Source organism: Aquarana catesbeiana, linkage group LG05 (assembly GCF_042186555.1).
Source record: "Aquarana catesbeiana isolate 2022-GZ linkage group LG05, ASM4218655v1, whole genome shotgun sequence".
Classification (NCBI taxonomy): Eukaryota; Metazoa; Chordata; class Amphibia; order Anura; family Ranidae; genus Aquarana; species Aquarana catesbeiana.
Genome location: NC_133328.1, coordinates 77,818,070 through 77,845,311, shown reverse-complemented (window position 1 = coordinate 77,845,311; position 27,242 = coordinate 77,818,070). Strand labels below are relative to the sequence as shown.

Genomic DNA, 27,242 nt, shown 5'->3' with positions numbered 1-27,242 from the left:
GTACATTTACATCAGTCCCTGCCCCCAATGAGTCTACAATCCCCATCTTGCATGCATACATACACACACTAGGGCCAATTTAGACAGAAGCCAATTAACCTACCACCATGTCTTTGGAGTGTGGGAGGAAACTGGAGTACCCGGAGGTAAACTCAATGCAGGTAGTGACCTGGTTGGGATTAAGACTGAATTTATTTTCTGATCTGTTTTGAAAAAAAAAAGCCTTTAATCTGTCCGGTCACACACAGACACTATGGGGGTTGATTTACTGAAGACAGAGCTGCTCCAGAGCTTAGTAAATGAGGTAAAGAGTCACTTTGCAAGGAATACCCAATCACGTGCAGAGAAAATTTAAAAAACTGCATTTTTGATTGCGTATGATTGGATGATGGAAGTCAGCAGAGCTTCTGCTCATTTACAGTACTAAGCTATGGAGCAACTGCAAAGTGCACAGTCTATTTGCCTTTAGTAAATCGGCCCCTATACTTCTGTACAGGCTCCATTGGGTGCAGGTTTCTATATGAAGCTGCACTGAAAGCAGCAGCTTACCTTCTTCACTTTACTCTGATTGCACTTGACTCTGGCCAGTTCTGACGTTATTTATTAGAGGTAGTTATATAGCAAGTTACATACTGTACATTCACATCAGTCCCTGCCCTCAAGAAGCTTACAATCTAAAATCCCTACTTCGCATTGTATGCATGCATACACATACTAGGACCGATTTAGACAGGAGCCAATGAACCTACCAGCATAACTTTGAAGTGTGGGAGGAAACTGGGGCCAACCCATGCAAACAAAGGGAGAATATGCACACTCTATGCAGGTAGCATGCTGGTTAAAAGTCAAACCAATGACCCCATTGCTGCAAGACAGAAGTGCTGACCATTAAGTCACTTTCAATTACGGAATGATTAGAAGAACAGGAAAAACAAATGAAAAAAGTAACAAAGCTTCCTAACCCGAATTAATAAAATATGAATGCATTATTAAATAATGTAATGTTTACAAGGACGTAACTGTGTACACACACACACACACAAATATACACCATGGGGTTATTTACTACAAGTGCAAAGTGTACTTGAAATTGCACTGAAAGTGCACTTGGAAGTGCAGTCGCTGTAAATCTGAGGGGTAGATCTGAAATGAGGGGAAGCTCTGCTGATTTTATTATTGAATCATGTGCAAGCTAAAATGCCGTTTTTTTATCTTCCTTGCATGTCCCCCTCGGATCAACAGCGACTTTACTTCCAAGTGCACTTTCAGTGCAATTTCAAGTGCACTTTGCACTCATAGTTTCCACTTGTAGTGCAAAGTGGATTTGCCTTTAGTAAATAACCCCCTATATTACAAAAAGTATTTGGACGCCTCCCTTTGCAGCTATAACAGCTTCAACTCTGGGAAGGCTGTCCACAAGGTTTAGGAGTGTGTCTATGGGAATGTTTGACCATTCTTCCAGAAGCACATTTGTGAGGTCAGACGCTGATGTGGACAAGAAGGCCTGGCTTGCAGTCTCTGCTCTAATTCATTCCAAAGGTGTTCTATCGGGTTGAGATCAGGACTCTGTGCAGGCCAGTCAAGTTCCTCCACCCCAAACTCGCTCATCCATGTCTTTATGGACCTTGCTTTGTGCACTGGTGCACAGTCATGTTGGAACAGGAAGGGGCCATCCCCAAACTGTTCCCACAAAGTTGTGAGCATGAAATTGTCCAAAATGTCTTGGTATGTTGACGCCTTAAGTGTTCCCTTCACTGGAACTAAGGGGCCAAGCCTAACCTCTGAAAAACAACCCCACACCATAATCCCCCCTCCGCCAAATGATTTGGACCAATGCTCAAAGCAAGGTCCAAGACATGGATGAGCGAGTTTGGGGTGGAGGAACTTGACTGGCCTGAGTCCTGACCTCAACCCTATAGAACACCTTTGGTATGAATTAAAGAAGAGACTGCGAGCCAGGTCGTCTTGTCCACATCAGTGACTGACCTCACAAATGCACTTCTGGAAGAATGGTCAAACATTCCCATAGACACACTCCTAAACCTTGTGTACAGCCTTCCCAGAAGAGATGAAGCTGTTATAGCTGCAATGGGTGGACCAACTGAATATTGAACCCTACGGACTAAGACTGGGATGCCATTAAAGTTTATGTGCGTGTAAAGGCAGGCCAATTTTGGTAATGTAGTGTATATGATTATTATATAACTTCTAACTCTCCATTCTGCAATAGTGTATTTTCAGTTGGGCTTCATAAAATTTACCTGAATTATTTCTGATGCTTCATTTAACTAAGTTGCTTTTCCATATTGCAATTCATATGCAGCTCCTTCCATTGGTCATGTGTAAATCAGGGATAGTAAATAGCACCCCTGCTTCATGACTGTTGAAAAAACAATAATTAGAAAGAGTCTGTGGTTGGGCAGGCCCTTACACTACGTATTTGCTGTTAAGCCTAAAGCTGGCCATACGCTATAGAATCGGAATATACAATACCTGTACAGTCTCCTTTAAGTTCACCAAAACAATGTAATATGAGGAAAAACCTAAACAATACAGTCAATTAGTAAGCTAAGCCAGGCCTTTATCCCAAAAGGAACAAAACTGTTGCTATAACTATAGTATTAGCTGGAGTTTGGCTTCAATTTATTTGTGTATTTAAAGGATAAGTTCACCTTTGGGAACATGTTACGTTCCACCCATTTTTAGGGTGGTGCATGTAACATGTTCCCACTAATGCAGCCACCACATCTAATGATTGGTAAGCTGCAATATTTGACATTTTCTGGTTTTGTGTTTAATACCGCTTTAAACAAAGATCTTTGGCTACACTGAGAACGGTCGCTGCAGATCTGGTTACCGGTATATAAAATAATTCCACATCTTCCCCAGCTCCTTCCCTTGTGGGATTATTTTATGTAATCTAAGGATAGATACCTGGATATACCAAGGTTTAGGAACATAGCATTGTAAATTCTGGTTCCCAGTGCATTGTGGGTCTTTACGGAGCCTGCAGGGAATCTGTTTTTAATCATATACAATATCAGACAAGAGGAGATAAGTTACGTCCTTGTACCTTTATTAAATAATCAGTTTATGTGGACCATTTATTAATTTTGCTCACTGCACATTGCTCTTGATTGGACTATAATGAAAGGAAAGTGTCACTTTGCTGAATAACAATTATAAATGCTATGATGGTTCTAATTCCTATTAGTTTATCTCCTCTTCCATTGCACTTGTTATTAAACGTCTATTCATTTTTTATAATCCTCTTCCATTGCACTTTAATTTTATTATTAAGCAGCAATAATGCTTTCCCTAGGGTTTCACATATTAAAAGCACTAATGAATCAATTATAACAGTAATAGAAATCTTAGGAAAGAATAAACTAACATTGCTTTCTCCACCTTTGCTGACTATCTCCATGCTTAAAACATTGTGATTTTTCCATAACTGGTTAACTTTTACTTTTGCTCTGCATGGGGGTTTCTCAAACCACTTCAGAAATTAAATGCGCCAATGTCACGCACTTTAGTCTGGGCACTCAAACCGTGCTACATCAGTAAAGTGTGTCGCTGTGGAATCAACAGTCAACTTCCAACCATTGGGCGAGATCCGGAGTGCGTTGCCTTGTAGACTCCCCAAGCCTGTGGGAAGCCACATCTCCCACCACACAGAAGGAGCCACTAACACAGTGTCCTTTAACCATTTGCTAAACACATATTCCTAATACCACCTCAGGCTTTTGAAGGTATGCTGGAGTTAGCAGGGGCGCGAAACACTTATGAAGAATTTTGCATCCCCATGTGCGTTTTGCCTGCCACAATTAGCAACAATGTCCCTGGCACTGACTTAAGTCTTGGCGCTGACACTGCTCTCAATGCCATTGTGGAGGTAAGGTACTGACTTTGAAGATAAGTAGTTTTTTTAAGGAACATTAGACTTTAAAAAAAAAAAAAACACACGTATATGGTATAAAGTGGAGCTAAAGTGAAAAAAGAACTTAAAGTGGAGCTAAACTATCTCAATCAATAGTGACTATTTTTATTCCTCAGGCTGCTTTCACACTGATCCATTTTTGTTTAGTTAAAAAAGCAGAAGAAAAATGGAAAAAAACTGCATCCCTGTAAATCCTATCTAGCTCTTCGCACTGGTCCATTGAGCTCCAGTTACGGTTAAAATAAATTCTGATTGCAGCATTTTTGGTGCATATTTGGCCTGGTATAAAAACTGCACCAAAAACACATCCCTCCATTGAAATGAATAGGAACTGCATTCAAAATGAATGAAAAACACAAAGCACCTGTGGGAAGTCCTCAAGCCCAGGTTCACAGAATCGCATGACAAGGGAAATCACATTATATTCAATGGTGACCTTCTAATCAACTCAGCACATTGCGATTTTGGAAAAGGTTCCTGGTGGGCTTCAGTGCGTTTTAAGCCCCATAGACTTCTATGTTATCTCACAGAAGTCGCAACAGCATAGATAAGAAGCATTCCTATGTTTTTATGTTTGTATATCAAATGCAGCACCAACAAATATAAAAGTGACAATTAAATCACAGTAATAATAGATTTAAACAACACATGGATTCCCCAAAGTCCAAAATAAATCCATATGTGAACATTAAAAAATGAAAAATTAGGAAAGTCCGTTGTAGTCACTTTGGTGAGTGCAGGTACCAGTGGTGGGCCGTCCATAGGGGGCGGCGCCTGTCCCCCTAATCTACATGCGGGGCATCGGACGCATTGATTTCAATGTTTTTTTCCTTAAGCACATGATTAGAGCCTGAGGCTCTAAGGCAGGGGTCCTCAAACTTTTTAGACAGGGGGCCAGTTCACGGTCCCTCAGACTGTTGGGGGGCCGCACTATAGTATAAAAAAAATATGAACTAATTCCTAAATTCCTATGCACACATGTTTTTTGTAGTCCAAAAGAATAAAAGAATGAATAATAAATAATAATATATATAGGGGATGAACAGGGGGACAGAGGGATGGACAGGGGGACAGTGGGATGGACAGAGGGGTGGACAGGGGGACAGAGGGGGGGGCAGTGGGGTGGATAGGGGGACAGAGGGGTGGACAGGGGGACAGAGGGGTGGACAGAGGGGTGGACAGGGGGACAGAGGGGTGGACAGGTGGACAGAGGGGTGGACAGGGGGACAGAGGGGTGGACAGGGGGACAGTGGGGTGGACAGGGGGACAGTGGGGTGGACAGGGGGACAGTGGGATGGACAGAGGGGTGGACAGGGGGACAGAGGGGTGGACAGGGGGACAGTGGGGTGGACAGGGGACAGTGGGGTGGACAGGGGGACAGTGGGATGGACAGAGGGACAGTGGGATGGACAGAGGGGTGGACAGGGGGACAAAGGGGTGGACAGAGGGGATGGACAGGGGGACAGAGGGGATGGACAGGGGGACAGAGGGGTGGACAGGGGGACAGAGGGGGGGACAGTGGTGTGGACAGAGGGGTGGACAGGGGGACAGAGGGGGGGGGCAGTGGGGTGGACTGGGGGACAGTGGGGTGGACAGAGGGGTGGACAGGGGGACAGAGGGGGGGGACAGGGGGACAGTGGGACAGAGGGGTGGACAGGGGGGCAGAGGGGGGTACAGAGGGGTGGACAGGGGGACAGAGGGGTGGACAGGGGGGCAGAGGGGGGGACAGTGGGGTGGACAGGGGGACAGAGGGATGGACAGGGGGACAGTGGGGTGGACATGGGGACAGTGGGGTGGACAGGGGGACAGAGGGGTGGACAGGGGGACAGTGGGGTGGACAGGGGGACAGAGGGGTGGACAGGGGGACAGAGGGGTGGACAGAGGGGTGGACAGGGGAACAGTGGGATGGACAGGGGGACAGTGGGATGGGCAGGGGGACAGAGGGATGGACAGGGGGACAGAGGGATGGACAGGGGGACAGAGGGGTGGACAGGGGGATGGACAGGGGGACAGTGGGACAGTGGGGTGGACAGGGGGACAATGGGATGGACAGGGGGACAGTGGGATGGACAGAGGGGTGGACAGGGGGACAGGGGGATAGTGGGGTGGACAGGGGGACAGTGGGGTGGACAGGGGGACAGAGGGATGGACAGTGGGGTGGACAGGGGGACAGAGGGGTGGACAGGGGAACAGAGGGGTGGACAGGGGGACAGTGGGGTGGACAGGGGACAGAGGGGTGGACAGGGGGACGGTGGGATGGACAGGGGGACGGTGGGATGGACAGGGGGACAGAGGGGGGAACAGGGGGACAGTGGGGTGGACAGGGGGACAGAGGGATGGACAGGGGGACAGAGGGGTGGACAGGGGGACAGAGGGATGGACAGGGGGACAGTGGGGTGGACAGGGGGACAGTGGGGTGGACAGGGGGACAGAGGGGTGGACAGGGGGACAGTGGGATGGACAGGGGGACAGAAGGGTGGACAGTGGGATGGACAGGGGGACAGAAGGGTGGACAGTGGGACAGTGGGGTGGACAGGGGGACAGTGGGGTCCACAGTGGGATGGCAGGGGGACAGAGGGATGGACAGGGGGACAGTGGGGTGGACAGGGGGATGGACAGGGGGACAGAGGGATGGACAGGGGGACAGTGGGGTGGACAGGGGGACAGTGGGGTGGACAGGGGGACAGTGGGGTGGACAGGGGGACAGAGGGATGGACAGGGGGACAGAGGGATGGACAGGGGGATGGACAGGGGGACAGAGGGATGGACAGGGGGACAGTGGGGTGGACAGGGGGACAGAGGGGTGGACAGTGGGGTGGACAAGGGGACAGTGGGATGGACAGGGGGACAGAGGGGTGGACAGTGGTATGGACAGGGGGACAGTGGGGTGGACAGGGGGACAGTGGGATGGACAGGGGGACAGTGAGGTGGACAGGGGGACAGTGGGATGGACAGGGGTCCTCACTTGTTAGCAGGCTGTTGCCTGAAGCCTCCGCTCCCGATGTCACCCTCCGTGCCTCCTGTCTGCGTGAGGAAGACGTGAATCTGTGCTGTGAATCGCGCGGGACTGTGCTGGAAACTACACTTCCCAGCATGCAGCGCGGCACACGGAGCCCTCCATTACTGGGGTGGGGGAGGCGGCTTGAGCGGAGCGGATATGCTCCCTCCTGAAGCAGAGTGGACCTGCTCAAGCCGAGCCGACCTGGCCCCGGCCCGAGCCTGGCCTGTCAGGAATCCGGCCCTGGGTGGGGTGGGCCGGATAAATGTCCTCGGCGGGCCGCATGTGGCCCGCGGGCCGTAGTTTGAGGACCCCTGCTCTAAGGCTTCAAAAAAGGGTGGGCTTGGGGCGGAGAGCACTGCGCTTCAAGCCCACCCACTTGTGTGACAATAGCAAATTAACATTCACTATTGTCTTCCTGATTCTCCTCCCAGCCAATCAGGAATCAGGTCCTGAGACCTGACTGGCTAGGGAGCCTAAGGACCATGTCTGCCTGATCTGCCTCCTTCCTAAGGTAGGGAGGTCACAGCATTCCAGTCCGTCTCCCACGGGGGGGGGGGGTGGGGGGGTTCGCTGCAATCCTTCCGTCTCCCGCTTGTGCGCGGAGGGGGGGGGGTTGGTGTTGGTTTGCTGCCCCCCCTCTCCAAATATTGGGCTGATTCTGGAAATGCGATGTCATCAGTCTGGTTACTCACAGGTAAAATTTTATTCAGAAATCTATTTTTTTGGAACGATCATTCAATTTTCTAATAGTTAATGGGGTCAAATCAAAGAGTTTTGAACCATAGTGATGAGGAATCGAATGAGAAGGGTGGAAATTCTTTTCTTGAAAGAACACAATTCTTACTCTAAGGCCCCTTTCACACGGGCGCCTCCAGGGGCTGGAATCTGCTTGCTGAGCAGGGGATCGCTCTGCTGATCCCCGCTGAGCAGGCGGATGACAAGTCTGTCTCCGCTCACTGTGCAGAGCGGAGACAGACAAAGTCCCATTCTCCTCTATGGGGAAATCGGGTGGAAACGGACTGCTTGTCCATTTTCATCCCATCGTACCAAATCCGATCCGCCAGATGGATGGAAAATAGGACCACCATCCATTTGGATTTTGCGGACAGGATCGGATCGGATAGTGTTGGATGTCAGTGGACATGTCATTGCTGACATCCGCCACTTCATAGGGGTGACTGGAGGGTCCGATCAGGTCCGCCTTGAAAACTGACAGATGGACCTCATCAAACAGCCTGTGTAAAAGGGCCCTAAGTGTGGCTTTCAGCTGGGAAAAATCATACTTACTGTAATGCACATATGCATCCAGAAATTGAACAAAGAATTCAAAACATTGGAATGGCAAGGGAGTGAAATTTTTCAGGGTGCTCATATGAAATGTATTTATTTTATAATGGTACTATGGAATGCTCCAACTCTTTTTCTGAATTTCCATATGAACAGTCAAAGTAAATTCTGGTGTATGGCCACCTTTACTTTCTGGCATCTCATAAGATAAAAGGCACCAGAAGGAACCTGGATCTATGTTAGATAATCTGTGCACACACTAGTAAATCCATACTACTTCACATACTACTGTGTATGCACCAGGATGTACTTAACTGTGTCATCTATCCTACTCCAAGAAGTAAATGCTAACTCTAACGATGCCTGAGCAAAGACCGTGCCGGGATTGGTTTTAGTGTGAAACTGTCCCACATATGCATTATTTAGCATGCAATAAATGAACCTTAAAAAATGTATTCAAGGGTTATGCAGGTGTTCCGTCAGATAAGGCGACCCGTCAGATTTCGTAACCAAAGTGACGTTCCGGCACGGCCATCTTGGTACACCCCACACTTGGCCACATTAAGCCTACAGTCTGAAGTCGTCAAGCAGACACCTTTTTACACCCACTGAAATTTTGCATTTCACACTTATTTTTACCACTAAACTGAGCTTATATCGTGAAATACAGTACAGGCAGTCCCCGAGTTACGAACATCCGACTTGCGAACGACTCCTACTTACGAACAGGAGGCGGCACATCGGAAAACGACGTCTGCGCATGCGCGTCTACTTGACAGAACATCAGAAAACATCGGAAAACAACGTCTCTGCCATTCTGCGCATGCGCTTCCGCCTTACGAACATATTCGACTTAAGAACAAACCAGCAGTCCCTAACCCGTTCGTAACTCGGGCACTGCCTGTATTTAGAAATCCGTTACACTGTTTTGATGTTGAATTTTAAAAGCAGAGGCAAGCTTTCTGATCTCACACATTTGCTGATCTGACAGAACACAGCCGCTTTTAAAATCAACATCAAAACAGTGTCACAGACTTCTAAATACTGTATTTCACTATATAAGCTCAGTTTAGTGGTAAAAATAAATGTGAAATGAAAGACTTCAGTGGGTGTAAAAAGATGTCCGCTTGGCGACTTCAGACTGTAGGCTTACTGAGGCTGAATGCAGGGTGCATAGCTCCCAATTGTCCCTGATTTCGAGGGACTGTCCCTTATTTGGAGCAATGTCCCTCTTGTATATAAAATGCACTTTTTATCTATCAAAGTGCAAAAGCTTTCATCTGATTTCTAAATTTCAGCATTTGTAAATTCCAAAAGCCAATATAAACGAATATGATAGTAAATGAAAAAAACTGCGCTTAGGATAAGGCTATTTGGTAACAGAACAGGTTGCTGCCTCCCCTAAAACAGAGCACTCACAAGAAGTACTCCGATAACGTATTATAGAGTGGAGAAAAGGGGTAATTGGCGCTAACTGGAAAAACCCTAGATACTGCTGTATAATAGGGAAAACCCACAAGGGGTGTTTAATACAATAAAAGGTTACACACCTGTACCCATACCATCTAAATGGAAGTGTGAAATGTTAATACACAATGGTTTAAGGTGAAATAGATGTGTAAAAAAAGCCCTAGATACCTGGGCTAAGGTTCCAGGTGTGTGGTGGTATGTGGTGGAGGAGAACCTGGTAAGCATATAGGCTAGATGTATAAATACAGTATGTAGACAAAAAGACCTCAGTATACATACACCAGTATAAACTGTCACATCTATATAGATGAATGGATCAGACACAAACAATCAGCCAAGCAGGCACATTGGCCCCTCCACAATGTGGCTAAAGCCAAGATATGATAAACTATACAAATCACTATGATATGTGGTAATCCCTAGACAATGTGGCTTAAGGCCAGGGTATACTATAATATGCAAATCAGAATGATATGTGATAGTCCCATAGGCATTTATCTGCATCAGATTAGAACATCATCAGGGTGACTTTAGTGCTTAAAGATGTTTCCAGGTGACTTCCGTGCTCCCCCTTCAGACTTCCTACTCACCGAATCCAAGCACCCCTGCAGGGGTAATAGGCATGTAGTGCTTTATATGGAGGTCACTGCTCCCTGGTGTCTGCGATGGGTGTCCCGGATGTGTCCTGGTTGGTTAGTAGATGCTGTTGTGCCCTCATACATCCAAAAATGAAGAAAAGGCTTCCATAGTGTAGTAGGATCAAAAAAGTCAGTTTAATTAAAAAACATATACAAGGAACAAAGCAAAAGAAAACATGCAGATGCCATATGTTCCTAACCGGTTTCACACGTGGAGAGGGTGACACCGGTTCCAAACAGGTAAAAAACAAGCGCGTACCGAGATGGGGATGCCGGCAGCTATGCGCTCCAACTGCGTTCCACCCACTCGTAAACACGGAAGTGATGTAGTCCTCAGCGACGGACGTCAATGACGAAACCCATACGACGGAGCCACGCACACTACGTCACTTCCATGTTTACGAGTGGGTGGAATGTAGTTGGAGTGCATAGCTGCCGGCATCCCCCATCTCGGTACACACTTGTTTTTTATCTGTATTTTACCTGTTTTTTTACCTGTTTGGAACCAGTGTTACCCTTTCCACGTGTGAAACCGGTTAGGAACATACGGCATCTGGATGTTTTCTTTTGCTTTGTTCCTTGTTTATGTTTTTTAATTAAATAAACTGACTTTTTTGATCCTACTACACTATGGGAGCTTTTTCTTCATTTTTTGATGTATGAGGGCATAACAGCATCAACTAATCAACCAGGACACATCCAGGACACCCATCGCAGACACCAGGGAGCAGTGACCTCCATATAAAGCACTACATGCCTATTACCCCTGCAGGGGTGCTTGGATTCGGTGAGTAGGAAGTCTGAAGGGGGAGCACGGAAGTCACCTGGAAACATCTTTAAGCACTAAAGTCACCCTGATGATGTTCTAATCTGATGCAGATAAATGCCTATGGGACTATCACATATCATTCTGATTTGCATATTATAGTATACCCTGGCCTTAAGCCACATTGTCTAGGGGTTACCACATATCATAGTGATTTGCATAGTTTATCATATCTTGGCTTTAGCCACATTGTGGAGGGACCAATGTGCCTGCTTGGCTGATTGTTTGTGTCTGATCCATTCATCTATATAGATGTGACAGTTTATACTGGTGTATGTATACTGAGGTCTTTTCGTCTACATACTGTATTTATACATCTAGCCTATATGTTTACCAGGTTCTCCTCCACCACATACCACCACACACCTGGAACCTTAGCCCAGGTATCTAGGGCTTTTTTTAAACATTTATTTCACCTTAAACCATTGTGTATTAACATTTCACACTTCCATTTAGATGGTATGGGTACAGGTGTGTAACCTTTTATGGTATTAAACACCCCTTGTGGGTCTTCCCTATTATACAGCAGTATCTAGGGTTTTTCCAGGTAGCGCCAATGACCCCTTTTCTCCACTCTATAATAAACTAATATGAGTGGTAAAAAAGTACTTGTGGGTTTAAAAAATCTAGTTTTTTTTTACAATTCTCCTTTAAGGGGGCGTGGCAAGGGGTGTGTCCTATGCCTGCATAATTATGCTGATAGGTGTCCCTCATTCCCATCTCAAAAAGTTGGGAGGTATGAGGGTGTACCAAGATGGCTGTGACGAAACATCATTTCCGTTACAAATTTTGACGGGTCGCCTAATCTTACGGAACACCGGTGTCCTAAAAATTCAATGCAGCATTCAGAGCATTGACAGGTAGACTATATGAATATCTGAGAGAGAGGCATCTCTGTGCTCCAGAGACTTCAACAATTGGAGTACTCCCAAAGTATTGCTTTGATGTTACTTTTATTATTTTAATACATTATCCTTTTTTATTATTCTTAATTATTTATCATTGTATAAAGTATTGCTCCTGGCTTACAGTATACTCAGCTCCTTTTTTTCTTTGTCATGAGGAAGATCACTGTCAAAGTAACTTCCGTGATTATAAATTTAATTACTCATGCTATGACACGATGAACAGCTTGAAATAAGTAAAATATAAGAGAACGTGGGAGGATATACTGTATATATAATCCCTGTAGGCTATGTATGGTAGTTTTTAGTAATGACCTAGAAAAGTATATCCGGACACATTACATCATCTACATAGAGATGAGTCACATTTCCTTTGACTGCCATCTAGTGCTCCGAGGAAGGTGTTACACCTCATGTCAGCTCACACATTTATCTAGCTGGTTAATAATCTCATACAATCTGTTTGCTCATCTAGAAAGAAACGGTTACATTAGGGAAATCACTCAGGCGAATAAACACGTTTTTTTTTTATCAAGTATATTTACGAGTTCCTTTATTCTCAGTCGTGTCTAAAATCGCTGGCAACATCTCCTAAAAATGTTTTTTTTTTAAATTCAATTCTAAAATAGTTATTATTATACAGTATTTATATAGCGCCAACAGTTTACGTAGCGCTTTACAACTTGAGGGTAAACAGCACAAATACAATACAATTTGATACAGTAGGAATCAGAGGGCCCTGCTCCTTAGAGCTTACAATCTAAGTTATGACAGCAAATGGCAAAGAGCAATCCCAGCTATTTTTGTATTAAACATTTGGGGCCCCTTCACATATATGCATTGTGGTAAAACACACCAACAGCACCCAAGCACATGTTTTCAATGGACCCCAACACACCAAAGGTGGGTACACACTAGGGCTGAAACAACTAATCGATTAATCGACGACCAATTGATTATGAAATTAATCCATTACTATTTTCATAATCGATTAATCGGCCAGTAACATAATGGGGTTAAAAAAGCTAAAATTAGCCCTTTATGGTATAAAAAGAGCAAATAATCTCAACTGTAAATATTACTTTCACTGTTGCACAGTAAAAAAACGAAGGGCTAATTTTTTTTTTTTTAACTCCATTATGTTACTAAATGTCTTAGGCCTGGTTCCCACCCATGTGTTTTTTGGTGCTTTTTGCAGAAATGCACTACAGTTCATTTAATGTTCACATTTATGCTTTTTTCAGCTGCTGTGTATTTGGAAAGGGTCAAGGACCTTTTTCAATGCAAAACGGTGCTTTTTTGGTTCAATATACTTCAATGGAGAAGCTGCAGAAAAGCATGTAATATTACAGTTCTGTTTGAAAATCTGCAAAACAGTCTAGAATTTTTTTTTCTTTAAATAAAAAAAATTGATCTGAGTCTGATGATATTTACCAGATTCAACCTCTAATAGTATATAGAGTATATCTCTTCTGTCTGATATTCTCAGAGTGGATTAAAGATTTTACTCCCTAACCATATAGTTGGTTATTTATATTTACCCCTGCGTATAGAGATATTTAGGAATAAATCGCCTTTTTTTTAAACGTTACATATTAACTAAATTATACACCACTCTTTTTTTAAGGTTATTAACCGATTAATGGAAACAATAATTGGCCAACTAATCGATTATGAAAACAATCCTTAGTTTCAGCCCTAGTACACACTATGAGAAAATCAGAACAAAAATTCTGTACAAGGAAGGATCGTTGGATTTTCATATATTGTCATTTCGACATCCAGTTCAGATTTTGCAAACAAAAATTTTAAAAAGGGACAAACTCTAACATTTTTATTATTTGTGAACAGAAAATAAATTTTGTTTAATGTGTACCATTTTCATACAAGAATCTGAATCTGAAATGAAACACTGCGCATGATCAGAATCAACAAAAAAAGCCTTTGTCGTATGAGAATTTTCGTACATTATTTCCTTCCTTGGTTCCAACTTGCTGTGAAACGAGGAAAATCGAATGATTGTTTTCCCAATTTTCTCATAGTGTGTACCAGCCTTAAGGGGACGGACCTGATTTGCAGCGCACGACAATGCACTACCATGTGCTACATTATCAAAAATAGTCCAACTTTTAGTCCACTTTGGTTTCTTGCCAGCCTATTCAAATGAATGGGCAGCCTCAAAGCAAGTATACATTTGAGTGTTAAACACTCCATAATGTACTGGTTAGGTGTAAATGGGCCCTATTTCCTCAGGGGAAGATTTGACCTTCCCTAATACGGTGGCTTGAAAGATGTAGGGGGGTTCCTAAAAAAAATATATATATATATATATACTCACCTAAGTGGAATTCAGCATCGGTCCAATGCAACATCTGTCCCCTGCTGCTTCTAAGACTGAGAACTGAGCGATCAAAGACTGCTGATTACTTGGTTCTCAGTCTGCAGAGAGCCGGTGACTGTCAGCCACCGGTTCTCTGCTCTGTCCTCCACCGTTCCCTGGAGCGCCAGGCTGTGCAGGGAGCACGAGCAGCTGGCTCAGGCTCCCAGCAGCTCGCTGAGAGGCTGAGCCAGCTGCTGGTCCAGACATCTTGGTGGATCCTGACTGTAAAGTTGGGATCAATTCAGAACCTGGACCGGCTGAGTGACATCAGCCGATAGGCGCAAGTGGGACATTGTACAATCTACTTTGGAAGGCAGTCGGTCTCCATCAGATTGCACAGTGCTGTTAGTGTAATATACTTACAGGCCATAAGAGCTGGAGGTAAACAGTAGGCATAGGGGAAGCAGCCCCCATGAGCACAAAGTGGACCTCACCATTGTGTTGATAATGATTAATAATGGCAGGTCTTACAAGCTCCCTAGTAAACCTTAAATTATCCAATCTGTCGGATCCCTCTACGTTTTTTCCACCCTGATCTACAAAAACAAATCTTGGAGGCTCCTTGACATTCGTGATTCTTCAATACCATCACATGTCAACTTCACCCACCACCACTGCTCTAACTAGATCAATATGTAAGATAGCTATCTTAATTCTACAAACGTTGCTTCCACTCCTAAAGGCACTAAATGTTATGTTATTCTGTAACTTTAACATGATGTTATAAAAATGTTACACAGTCTATTTACCATGTACTAATGTAATGTAGAAAACCCAATTAACATTTTTCAAAAAAAAAAAATAATGACAGGTGACACACAAAGCTACACATCTACAACAGAAAAATGTCAGGCTGGCTGTAAAGCATGGCAGAGGCGAGTGAACAGTCTGGCTGAACAAAATTATTAATTGTATGGCAAGTTAACAAGTAAACACAGCAAATCAATCTACCCACAAATATCACCATATGACAAACATCCAGACCTCAGTCATGCTTCCACATCAGTGTGTGTACATTTGTAGTATAGATGATCTGTTAATGATATCTTATGTATTTGAATACCTTAGTTCAGTACATAGGCACACCCATCTATACAGTTTACACTCTGTGTGTATGCTGATATTACACAATGTGGTCATTATCTGTACACACTCACTAGAATGGTATTGATCTCTTGTACATTTTCATCAGACATGTGATCGAATCAAACAATCTGCCAGTGGAACAAAGAGGAGAGTCTTCATCATTGAAACTATGGGTGGATATTGTGGATACCTGGCCAACATGGGTGGCCTTGCCGCAGGCGCTGATGCTGCTTACATCTTTGAGGAGCAATTTGACATTCGGGAGCTCCAGGTAATTATCTATACACTAACTATAGAATTTTGTATTACTAGTTTTTCTTACATATTTTAAATTATTTCTGCAGTGTTTACCTTAAAGGGTATATAAAGCCAATACTTTTTTTTTAACATTTTGAATAGATCAGAAAAGGATTAGAGCCCCGGTAAAGTTAAATTTGCTATCCATGTTCCCACTAGGTAGTATTTTTCCTCTCCCTCTATTTGTTCTGTTGACCATTGTAACCAAAATAAAAAGTGGGGGTAAATCCAACATTTTAAAGTTGTCACCAAATGGGTGCAGGTAAATCTTTTAGAGAGGACACCTGTTGTGGTTATCACAGTCTAGAAAATGAAAGGAGCCTGAAATGCAGCCTCTATCTCATCTATAGGGGGTCTGATGTCTCAAATTCCCTTCAACCCAGAATTCTCACTGGGTCCAACTGTAATATTTCAAGAGGAACATTGGCCCAAATCTAAGATTCTGGTGGGGCTTTTCTTCGATGAGGGACTTGTTTTAGAGTTGCAGTACCTTTAATATCCCCATCAGACCACATATTGTTTTGGGCTTACTTTCAAGTTAGGCATTTTTTTAACAGCCCCGAAAGTAAAAAACCTACGTGCTAAACACCCCACTTTATTTAAAAAACTATGACAGGGATAGTCAAACAACACACGATCTTCTTTATTTTTTAAGCCTATTCAGTTCTCTTACCTTAGATTAAGATGGGGCAAGTAAAAAGTGGGAACAGGACTTAGGCGGTATACTATCTGAGGAAGACAGGAAATGTATTTAAAACCTACTAACAGAAAGGTTCAATAAATGTTAATGTATAGGAAAATGGTTACAAGATATGATCACGGTGGTACTGGACACAACGGTGATATACAAATTCTGCCCCAGGGTCACCCGTTTTTACCTGCACATTACAAGAAATGTAGTTTAGGTCTGCCTATAATGTCTTTTTATTATATCTGCATTATTATTTAATCTTCTAGGCAAATGTAGAACATTTGACAGAAAAGATGAAGACAAGCATCCAGAGAGGCCTTGTATTAAGGTACAGAAAGCAGCAGCATAAAAACCCAGGACTGCAGGTGTGAAACTCTAGACAGGGTGGTGGAGAACGTTGTGGTCTATACTGTGGTCTATACTGGAGTAAAGAAGTTCGATTTCAAGGGTCACTCTACTCAAAAAATGGATTCTTCTGTTCTAGGTGAAATTTGGAAAGTAGAATCAATCCACTGGTTAAACAAAAAAAAAAAAAAACTGATCCATCTATGGCCAGCTTAAAGTGGAAGTCCATGCAAAAACTAAAATCCCTACATCTATAGACACCAGGGATCTAACACTAACCTCTCTATCCCTGTAAAGAAAAAATTAGTATACATACCTTTTTGGAAGCCGATCTGACCTGCTCCGTCCCGATCTTCAGCGGCGGAAGCTCTGCAGAGGACACGGCCGACAACGGCTGTAAAATGAATGGGGAGTGAAGTCACCCATAGAGTTACTATGGGGCTTCCGTTGTCAGACGTCTCCTCTGCACCCGCCTACACAGTGAAGCCGCGGCTGACATGTCAGCGTGGGATACGGTCGGAGCGGGTCAGATCGGCTTCTAAAAAGGCATTTATACTAATTTTTTCTTTATAGGGATAGAGGTTTGTGTTAGAATGTTGGTGTCTATAGATGCAAGGATTTTGAATCTATAGACACCAACTGTTTGTTCCAATATTTACAGTTTGACTCACTGTTTGTTCCAATATTTACTTTAAAGTGTCCCAACTTTCCTGCATATTTAGTGCTCACATGGAATAATATATTTGTTTTATTTAACAAGGAATGAAAACTCCAATGAGAACTACACCACAGATTTCATCTACCAGCTGTACTCGGAGGAGGGAAGAGGCGTCTTTGACTGCAGAAAGAATGTACTCGGACACATGCAGCAGGTGCTGTACTATCCTCGTTTTTACCAACCCCCTGGCTGTCCACCTACAGTGTGATATAGCAGCCACTTGGGTCTCTTTACATTGCCATGGCCATGATGCTTCACAATGCAGCAATTTTTATTCAGCATGCCAATTTTCACAGGTGGCACTGCCTATTAAACTCGCCCACTGAAGTCAGGAGGATCACACTGCAACTGCATGTCAGACATAACTATGGTAGTTGTGGTGTGGTAGTTTAATGTAAAATCCCCATTGGGATAAAAAGGATATTTGGTACACTGTTTAAAAAAGAAACTCTGATCCTTTTTTTATTTTAGGGTGGGGAATGCATTAGTATGTAATATATATATATATATATATATATATATATATATATATATATATATATATTCTCTTTTCTTAAATTAATTTAGCATTTTTTTTAATACTGTAATTGTATCTGACATTTCCGGTATAAAACGGATAAACATTTCCACCTTCAGGCTGAAGTGCCATTTGTAGCTTGTAGTATTATTTTGTCAACAAAGCCTATATCCTATATCCTGCATGGGATCACTAGCTCATAGTTGACCAATCTGCAATCACTCTGATTGACTTCCGATTGTTAATGGGGAACTGAGCTATCAGGAACAGCCAGATTTATGAGCTAGCAGTTGTGCAAAATGTAGACTACTAGTCCTCAAATCGAGGACATATATTAATGCATTTCCAGCACAAGGAATCACACTGTGGAACATTAAAGTGGTTGTTAAGCCATTTTCATATTATTTATTTATTTATTTCAGGTACTTATATAGCGCCGTCAATTTACGCAGCACTTTACATATACATTGTACATTCACATCAGTCTCTACTCTCAAGGAGCTTACAATCTAAGGTCCCTAACTCACATCCATACATACTAGGGACAATTTAGACAGTATCCAATTAACCTACCAGCATGTCTTTGGAGTGTGGGAGGAAACAGGAGTACCCGGAGGAAACCCACGCAGGCACAGGGAGAACATGCAAACTCCATGCAGGTAGTGTCGTGGTTGAACCAGCGACCCTTCTTACTGCTAGGCGAAAATGCTACCCACTACACCACTGTGCCACCCAATCTGTTCTGTCTCCTCATACAGTGCCCCCATGTCTCTGTGTTTTATAAAAAAATCCTCCTTTACCGTATTTCACGGCGGCTCCCAGCGCTTATGTAGCTGGCCGTGTCTCCTCTCTGCCCCTCGGACAAAAGCAGCGGGCAGGGCCGAGGTTTCCCCGCTGATGTCAGCGGGATGCGAGGAGAGAGGAGACACGGCCGGTCACGTGGTCACGTGACCGCCGGGAGCCGTTGTGAAATATGGTAAAGAAGGATTTTTTTTAATAAAACACAGAGACATGGGGGCACTGTATGAGGACACAGAACGGATTATGTGAACATAGGCAAATGGGTTAACAACCACTAATGTTACACAGTGTGATTCCTAGAATAGAGACAGTAGGGTACTGTATGAGGAGACAGAACAGATAGTGTATATGTATATATATATATATATATATATATATATATATATATATATATATATATATATATATATATATATATGTTATTCCTGCAGCAGGAGGGGGATGGGGCGGCACTGTCACTAGGTGACACACAGGGAGAAAGGGGGACAGAGGAGACACAGAAGAGCAGCCTGCGGATGACGGAGGCACACAAACAGACCACAATGTCAGGGCTCAGCAGCCATGACTATCGTGGTCTGTTTGCAGACGGAAGGGTATAGCCAGGCAGGATCAGCCAGGTATTACAGGTGTTACAGGGTGTCAAATTAAAAAGCACAAGCACTGTGCTGTATAAAATGCTTTGAAGGAGCAGGATCCATATTTTTATTTTTGGGTTAACAAATGCTTTAATATAGTGAACATTTTTGGCAGCAAACTTTAAAGAACACCATTTTTTTTCCATGCAGTGAGGCTGTGCCCACACTGCACGGGTTAACTGCTTATTTTTGTCTAGGGGATTGCAGTGCGGAGGTATACTGTACTTACCTAATCCTCAGATCCTCCGAGCACAAGACCGGTTCTCGACGCTGGAACGATCAGGTTCAGTAATCAGATTCAGATCAGGGGGGCTCTGGGGGGCTGCTGCAGGAAAGAATGCAATAAGGTGAAAAACCATTAGACTTTGCAACTCCTTTAAAGGATCTGGAAAGTATAGCTTTTCCTTGTGCCCCTGGACAAAATGAGCAGTTAAACGCATGCAGTGCAGGTAGAGCCCCACTGCATTAGAAAATATATTTTTTTTCCTGGAATTCTTGTTTAAACCCGTGAAAAGAGAAACATGGCAGCTGCGCTTACTGACTTAGTGAAAGGTTCGGGGGGCTTTCATACTAATCCTTCTTTGCTTTGTTGTGTGACACCTGGAACAAACATGGAGCCAGTGAAGTCTGACTTTCCTGCCCAGCATGCTTATTCCATCTTAGTGACTTGTCCTCACCGACTCCCTTTAACCCTTTTATAAACGTTAATCGCACAACACGGCTTGTAGTAATAAATTGAATTGTAGACTCATCAGTAGGTTGTAGTACAGTTGTGGGAACATTTGAGTGTCATTTTGGTTTCAAATACTAATCACAGCTATACTGACACAGAATATGTCGCTTACAGGGAGGAGCACCATCACCGTTCGACAGGAACTTCGGCACAAAAATCTCAGCCAAAGCCATTCAGTGGATTTCACGGAAGCTGAAAGAATGTTATAGAAAAGGTAATTTACAGTAGGTCTGATTAGCAGTAGCCTTCTCTACATATTCTTCAGCTTTTCCTTTAGGCATATTGAATGCCTTATCTTTCATTGTTATTGTCTTTATTTCTTAATAGAAATAGCTTTTTCCTATTTTGCTAAAAAAAATAAATAAATGTATAGACCTTTGCAATATACATTGCCATTGGCCACTTAGATCAGCTGTCATAGTCAAGGTTCTACGCTGGCAATGGAGGCTGCCACTGACCTCCCTGACATTGTGCTCATTTTAGGGTAATACAGTACCTGTCTGATGTGCCTGCTTTTTATTCTCTAATGAAAGTGGAACCCCCTTTCCAACTGTACTGTAATTTCTATTGAATAATCCCTGTTTTACTGTCTGAACCCAAATTGAATATATTGTGCCTGTTACACATTGCTTCCCTCCCATGTTTTGCAAGACTGCTTTGCACACATTGCATGCCACTGGCTTCTAGATACTAGTAAAGTCATTAGCTAAATATACTTTCTTTTTTGCTTTTATATTGTCTTTACTTTGATGGCTACTCGGGATACTTAGAGGAAGGTAATTTTTCCTTTTTTCTTGGTGTAACCACGATCGTATCCATAATATTATTGCACAGTAACATACAGTATATGAAATAAAATGGTACAACAGTAAAATATCACCTTTGTATTCTGGTAGCTGGTACTGTATGTTATTCACAAACCAAGAAAAATTCACTAATATTCTCAACATAGATTTATATAACCAGCTAGGCACCAATCATCTTAGAGTTACTTTGAGGAAATTAATACACAGAATGCTATGTGTAAGAAGCCCAATTCTTATATATATCGTATTGTTATTTTTAGACTGTACCTGTAATGAAATATGCAGTGGGCATGGACTGTAGTTATTTACAAAAAGAGTCTGTGTAGATTGGAAAGATGATTCAGTTCACTGCCTTTAGTGCTCCTTCACACTTTGCCAATGCATTTTATATTAAAGCTGAATTCCAGGCATTCAGTGACTTTGTTAAAGTGGAACACCACCCAAAAGGGGAAGTTCCCCTTTAAATCCTCCTCTCTGCCACATTTGGCGTGTCATTTTTTTGGTGGGGGGTAACAGGTACCTAGTTTTTTCAGTACCCGCTCCCATTTCCACTCAGATCGCCTAGGTGATCCAAGCAGGTTATTCTCTCCCCCTTCCTCCTTGCAGTCTTCTGGGATACATTACAGGTCCCAAAAGACTATTGACCAAGCACAGCGTGGCTCAGTCATGCAGAGACGGCTGAGAAGCCAAAAGCAGCATAGCCAGCTGCCCACAGTTAGGATGCTGCTACCGGGAACCTGAAGCCTAGTGAAGAATTATCCCAGGTAAGGACGGCACTGGATCCCTGAACAGGTAAGTGTCCTTTTATTAAAAGTCAGCAGTTTTCAGGATTTGTAGCTGCTGACTTTAAATGTTTTATTTCTCCAGAGTGAACCTCCTCTTTAAGTCCAAGGAGGTGCCTGGCACCTCCTGGGTTTATCTCTATTATTTATATCCGACAAGTTTATTGTGCTTCACCGGCATAGATTCCAGAGCTCTGACTGGACTCAGCCCTTTCAAGTGTAGAGTGTCGCTGCAGCTATTATGCCCGCCCCTCCGGTCCTCCCACTCATTCACAGATGCCTTTGTATTATGTGAACTCATTGACAAAATCCAAAGGCTTCTGTGAGTAGGCAGCAGAGGGGAGGTGTGGGCATAGCTACTGTCTGCGCTTTTTTCCTCTCTAATAGACTCGATAGCCATAAACTTGGTGGATATAAATAATAGAGATAAGCCCATGATTAGGACTTAACTCATGGCGTACCTGTACTTTTTACAAAGTTGCTAAATTTGTGGAATACAGCTTTAAGGCAGCCCATTAAAAAATGAGCTTCAAATTATTTCCGTCACACAAAATTTGACATCTTGATCTCAAATTTTCCGACAACAAAATTCGTTGTCGTAAATTCCGATCGTGTGTACACAATTCCGACGCACAAAGTTCCACGCATGCTCGGAATCAAGCAGAAGAGCCGCACTGGCTATTGAACTTCATTTTTCTCGGCTCGTCGTACGTGTTGTACGTCACCGCGTTCTTGTTTTTCGGAATTTCCGACAAGATTTGTGTGACCGTGTGTATGCAAGACAAGTTTGAGCCAACATCCGTCGGAAAAAATTCATGGATTTTGTTGTCAGAATGTCCGATCGTGTGTATGGAGCAATAGATGTACGTTTTAAAGGACACAACATACAGGGATATGGGAAATCATTATAGACACTGATACATATACACCTTCACAGGCTGAACTGGATGGACTATTGTCTTTTTTCAGCCTTACCGACTATGTAATTTCACTGACTGTTGTATTTCCTTATGTGCTGTACACTAGATTTGCCCAGTACTGAGTAAAGAGTAATCAAAATAACAATAATCTTGTATTTTAATCACTAAGCCCTACACTTTCCAATAGATGATCAGCCCCCATCCCATAGAACATGTTCCGCCTTAATGGAAGCCTAGTGAGAATCCTCAGAACTGTCAGACTTGGCAATTATCATGTACTGTTTTCAGCTCCTTTATAATGTTTTCTTTCCATTGCAGGCAGAGTATTTGCTAACACAGAGGACAGCGTCTGCCTGCTAGGAATGCGCAGGCGTGCCCTCGTCTTCCAGCCAGTTATGCAACTGAGAGATGAAACTGACTTCAAGTGAGTACTGAGAGCCAACTACATCCTGATGGACTAGTGTAGGATTCCTAGGATCTTTCTATTTTTAAAATTTTGCTTCTTGACCTTCCATCAGAAAAATACTACTCCTTTGGCTGTCATGCTGCAGCAAAGGCTCCAATGACATTGTGAAGATGAGGACTTTCTTACTCATCTCCATGCTAGTTCCAAAAAGTATTGAAATCATTAAGCCAGGCAACAAGCATTTACTACAAGAAAGGGCAGCAATGGAAGCCCCTGTATTTCTTGTTGTATTGCTTCTCTTTATGTCCATTGCATAATAACTGAGGTGTTTCTTCATTATACATTAAAGGCTAAGTTCAACTTTAAAAAAAATAAAATAAATAAATGCACATGATTGATTTTGCAGGTCCAAAAATGTGCATTTATAATTTTTTACACTGCAGCCTGCTAAGCATTACGCCCGCCATCAATTTCGGATTCCGGCAGATTCTCAGTACAGATTTCTGACTGTACCACCAGGCAGGCAGTGACTGAATTGCAGGAAGCATCGATGAACAATAAGGGTGCTCATCAGCGCTCTTGTGGGCCGTTGAGAACTACCAGCCACCTGCCGCCGTGGAATATGGGACTTGTAGTTAATTCATTCACAGAACTCTGTGAATGAATGACACGGCTGTTTTGGCTGCTTTTAAAATATGACAGGGGATATAGGGAGGATTCCCCACCCTCTGTCACAGAGGGTGAATCGGGGGAGTGCCAGGGGGCTACTCCAGAGTAACATGTTACACCCTAAATACGGGCAAATAAATAAGGTGAGCTTATCCTTTAAGAAAGTTTAAGGGACACAGGATGAAGTAATTCAGGTACATTGGGTTTTACTGCTACCTTCAGGGGCTGGAAACTGGCAAACAAAGTAGGAGATCCTAGTATAACCCCTCCCTCGCCTATTATGTCTCCGTTTTTTGCTAGAGTACTAGAAGAATTATCTTGAGAAAATAGAAACCTATTTTTAGTTTTTATTAAGATAATTTTTCTTCTAGCCAGCTTATTCACTTACTGCACAGTCAGAAAGCGCTAATTTTACAACTTTTTGGTTTAGCTGATCCTTAGCATTGCCATAAACCCTGCTGATGTGTTCTTAAACACTGGGCTCTGCTGAAGGCACTCACCTAGACACCTGTGCAAAACAAGTGAGCCAGCCATGGAGTGCTTTACAGGTCCATCTGGTGGAACCCTGTTCCTGAAGATACCTTGGGGAGTGTGCCCCCCCACAAAGGAGCAAACACTAGTGGAAGTGGCGTTTTCCCTCAATGCTGCCTCTCTCGTTCCTCTATCAACAGGCTAATTCAGCAGCTTGTCATTCAAACCTATAGACTTAAGGACAAGGTTCCACCGCTCCAAGTTAAAGCTCACTCCACCAGATCAGTTTAAAGCATATCTAAACCCCAAAACAAACATTGAATATTTTAAAGCTTACTAGTCCTTAGAGGTGGTGGCTGCTTTTTTTTTTTTTTTTTTTTCAAGCATTTTGTCCTTTACCTAGTGAAACCACCTGTAAAATGTTTCCAGTTCTAAGATGACAATGATGTCACACCTTAGTGTATCAGGACAACAGATAGAAGATAGGACCACAACCCAACCCCCCCCTTCATATTGTCCCTAACATAGGGCAGTGTGGTTCTGTAGTACTCAAAGCAAATTAAGAGTAATGTAACTGATAACAGCACAGGCAGAGAGCACAGAAAGTTATCGGCTCACAAGACTTCATGCAAGAACAGCAAGTGTTTTTGTAAACTTATCAAACAAATATAATAAAATGTCAAATGCGTGAAGCTTTTTGTTAGGGCTAAGGTATGCTTTAACAGAGTGCCAGTGCATTGTGTTCCCTTATCAAGGCACGGTTTTGCCACCTTGTGGTAGGAAAGTTAACACTCAGCAAATATATCTGCTTGCACTAGAAGCATAGACTAAATTAATTCTGTGTTAAAGCGTTTAACCCAAAAAAAAAAAAAAAAAAAAACAGATCCAGTTCCCTTAAAGCATGTTATACAGCACAGTGTTTGTGCTGTGTAATTTGGCCCCCTGTATCACCTAAAAATCCTGACTGATCCAGCCTGGCTATACCCTCCCCTCTGCAAACTGACCACGATAATCAGGGCTGCTGAGCCCTGACACCGTGGTCCATTTACGTGATTCCGTCATCAGCATCCCTGCTTTCCTGTGTCTGTGCTTTGGAGAGAGATAAGTAAACACTGCAGATATATGTGCTTTGTTCAGATTTCATGACTGAGGTTTAACAACCACTTTAAAAGAACAGGCTTTGTGCTCAGGAACACAGTTATACTGGAACAGGAAAGGATCTTGTCCAAACTGTTCATACAAGGTTGTTAGTGCATAATTGTTTAAAATGTCTGCTTATGCTATAGCATTAACAATAGCCTTTATTGGAAACACCTAAAACTCAATATAGAGGGGTGTCCATATACCTGTTGCCATTAAAGTATAGCTTTAACAAGCAAAGTCAGCTATTACCTCTTTTGGCAAAAATTTCTTATAGAATCTCAATACTAAGCTTTCTCATTTGGATGGGTAGGATTTAAAAAAATAAGCAGGAATGAGCTATACTATCCTATCTGGGTGGTGTCCTGAAATAGGTAAATTTATTTACACGGTTGATTTTTTTCACCGTGCTGCATTACAGTATCCAATTGAAATCGGAGATGCATCTAAAGCTAGCGTCTTCTGGAATTAGTGTCTTCAGAACAGTTATAATGCAGAATCCCTTCTTTTATAACAGACACAGAATTCCGAAAGAGCAGTGGTGGTTGAAGCTGCGACCATTGATGAAGATCCTGGCCAAGTACAAGACCAGCTACGACATTTCAGACGCTGGACAGCTGGAACACGTTAATGTTAGACGACCACAACATTCTGACATGGGGGCCATCTAACAGCCGTGAGCTCCAATGGCATTCCTCTCTTGATAGCCTACCACCATCTTCATTGTGTGCTTTACCGCCATAGGTTAGAATGGTTACCACACTTGTCTTCTGTTATTTAACTTGCCACGTTCCAGCACTTTATGTCCACAAAACGAGCCTCACTCCTCAAGTCTGTAAAAGATGCATCTAACACCTGTAGTAACAAATCTACTTCTCCTTTCAGACAGATTTTAAAAATAAAAAAGGAGAAGCTGATTGACCACTATGGAAATATGGAAAGCTCTTTCAAATGTTATCAGTCACAAGGTTCAATACCTTTCGGAGGTCTTGATTGAAGCCTAGGAATGTATCTTTACAAAACCCAATATCGAGGAAGGTGTATGAGAATGATATCATCACTGAGCTCACTTTGAAATTCATTGTTTTGTTTTTTTATTTTAGAAATGTTTGGGCCACTGTTGTAAATGGGTTGCAATGGTGGAATTTGTTTCCTGTGTGTTGTGTGTGTTTTTAAGTTATACATGTATTACACTTTGTATCAGAGATGTTAAAGATACACCTTTATATATATATATAAATTAAATATATCTATATATATGTGCAACTTCTATTTTTCCCCCTCAGTGACACGATAAATGGTGCGTGGATGAAATGGAATAATAAAGTAAAGATTGCAAACCAAAAGCTGAATTTGTTGACGTAAACTGACTCAAAGTGTGACTTTATTTCGAATTAAGGCTAAAGAAGTTTTTTAGTTCCTCTTTACAAAGAAGAATTTGAAGTAGATGGAACTGCATATCATAATGAATGTCCTCAATGGTCCCTCTATCACATTTTATTTTGCTCGCTAATGTGTATGCAGAAGGGTGGCCTTGCTGAAGACAATCTTCTTCTATGGGGCAACATACGTGTATTCTTGCGTTTGTGCTGGGAGCACTCTGAACAGTACACTCCCATATCAAAAAAGAAGCTCCATTTTTTTCCTTTTCACAATCAAGTTTTATTTTTCTCTAAACTTGAGGGATGTTAACGTTCATAATAAATGTGACTTGTATTATGTTAGATATTCACTCCCTTGGAGTTAATTACTCCTTTAATACTATTTGATTGCCTTTT

The 27,242-nt window shown here is 42.8% G+C and overlaps 1 protein-coding gene across 5 annotated transcripts in view; it reads left to right on the top strand.

Moving 5' to 3' along the window:
- The window catches only part of PFKP (phosphofructokinase, platelet), a 144,347-nt gene extending 117,517 nt beyond the window's left edge, over positions 1–26,830 (top strand). For 3 of the 5 annotated variants that reach the window (XM_073629896.1, XM_073629897.1, XM_073629894.1), the window contains 7 exons: positions 3,743–3,895; positions 15,640–15,804; positions 16,788–16,849; positions 17,627–17,738; positions 20,385–20,484; positions 23,097–23,202; positions 25,982–26,830. In XM_073629896.1, the coding sequence (XP_073485997.1) occupies positions 3,743–3,895; positions 15,640–15,804; positions 16,788–16,849; positions 17,627–17,738; positions 20,385–20,484; positions 23,097–23,202; positions 25,982–26,135 (852 nt within the window). In that variant the 3' untranslated portion in view covers positions 26,136–26,830. The remainder of the gene's footprint in view (positions 1–3,742; positions 3,896–15,639; positions 15,805–16,787; positions 16,850–17,626; positions 17,739–20,384; positions 20,485–23,096; positions 23,203–25,981) is intronic. The other 2 variants (XM_073629895.1, XM_073629893.1) reach the window with 1 other exon arrangement.
- Positions 26,831–27,242: the final 412 nt, after the last annotated feature.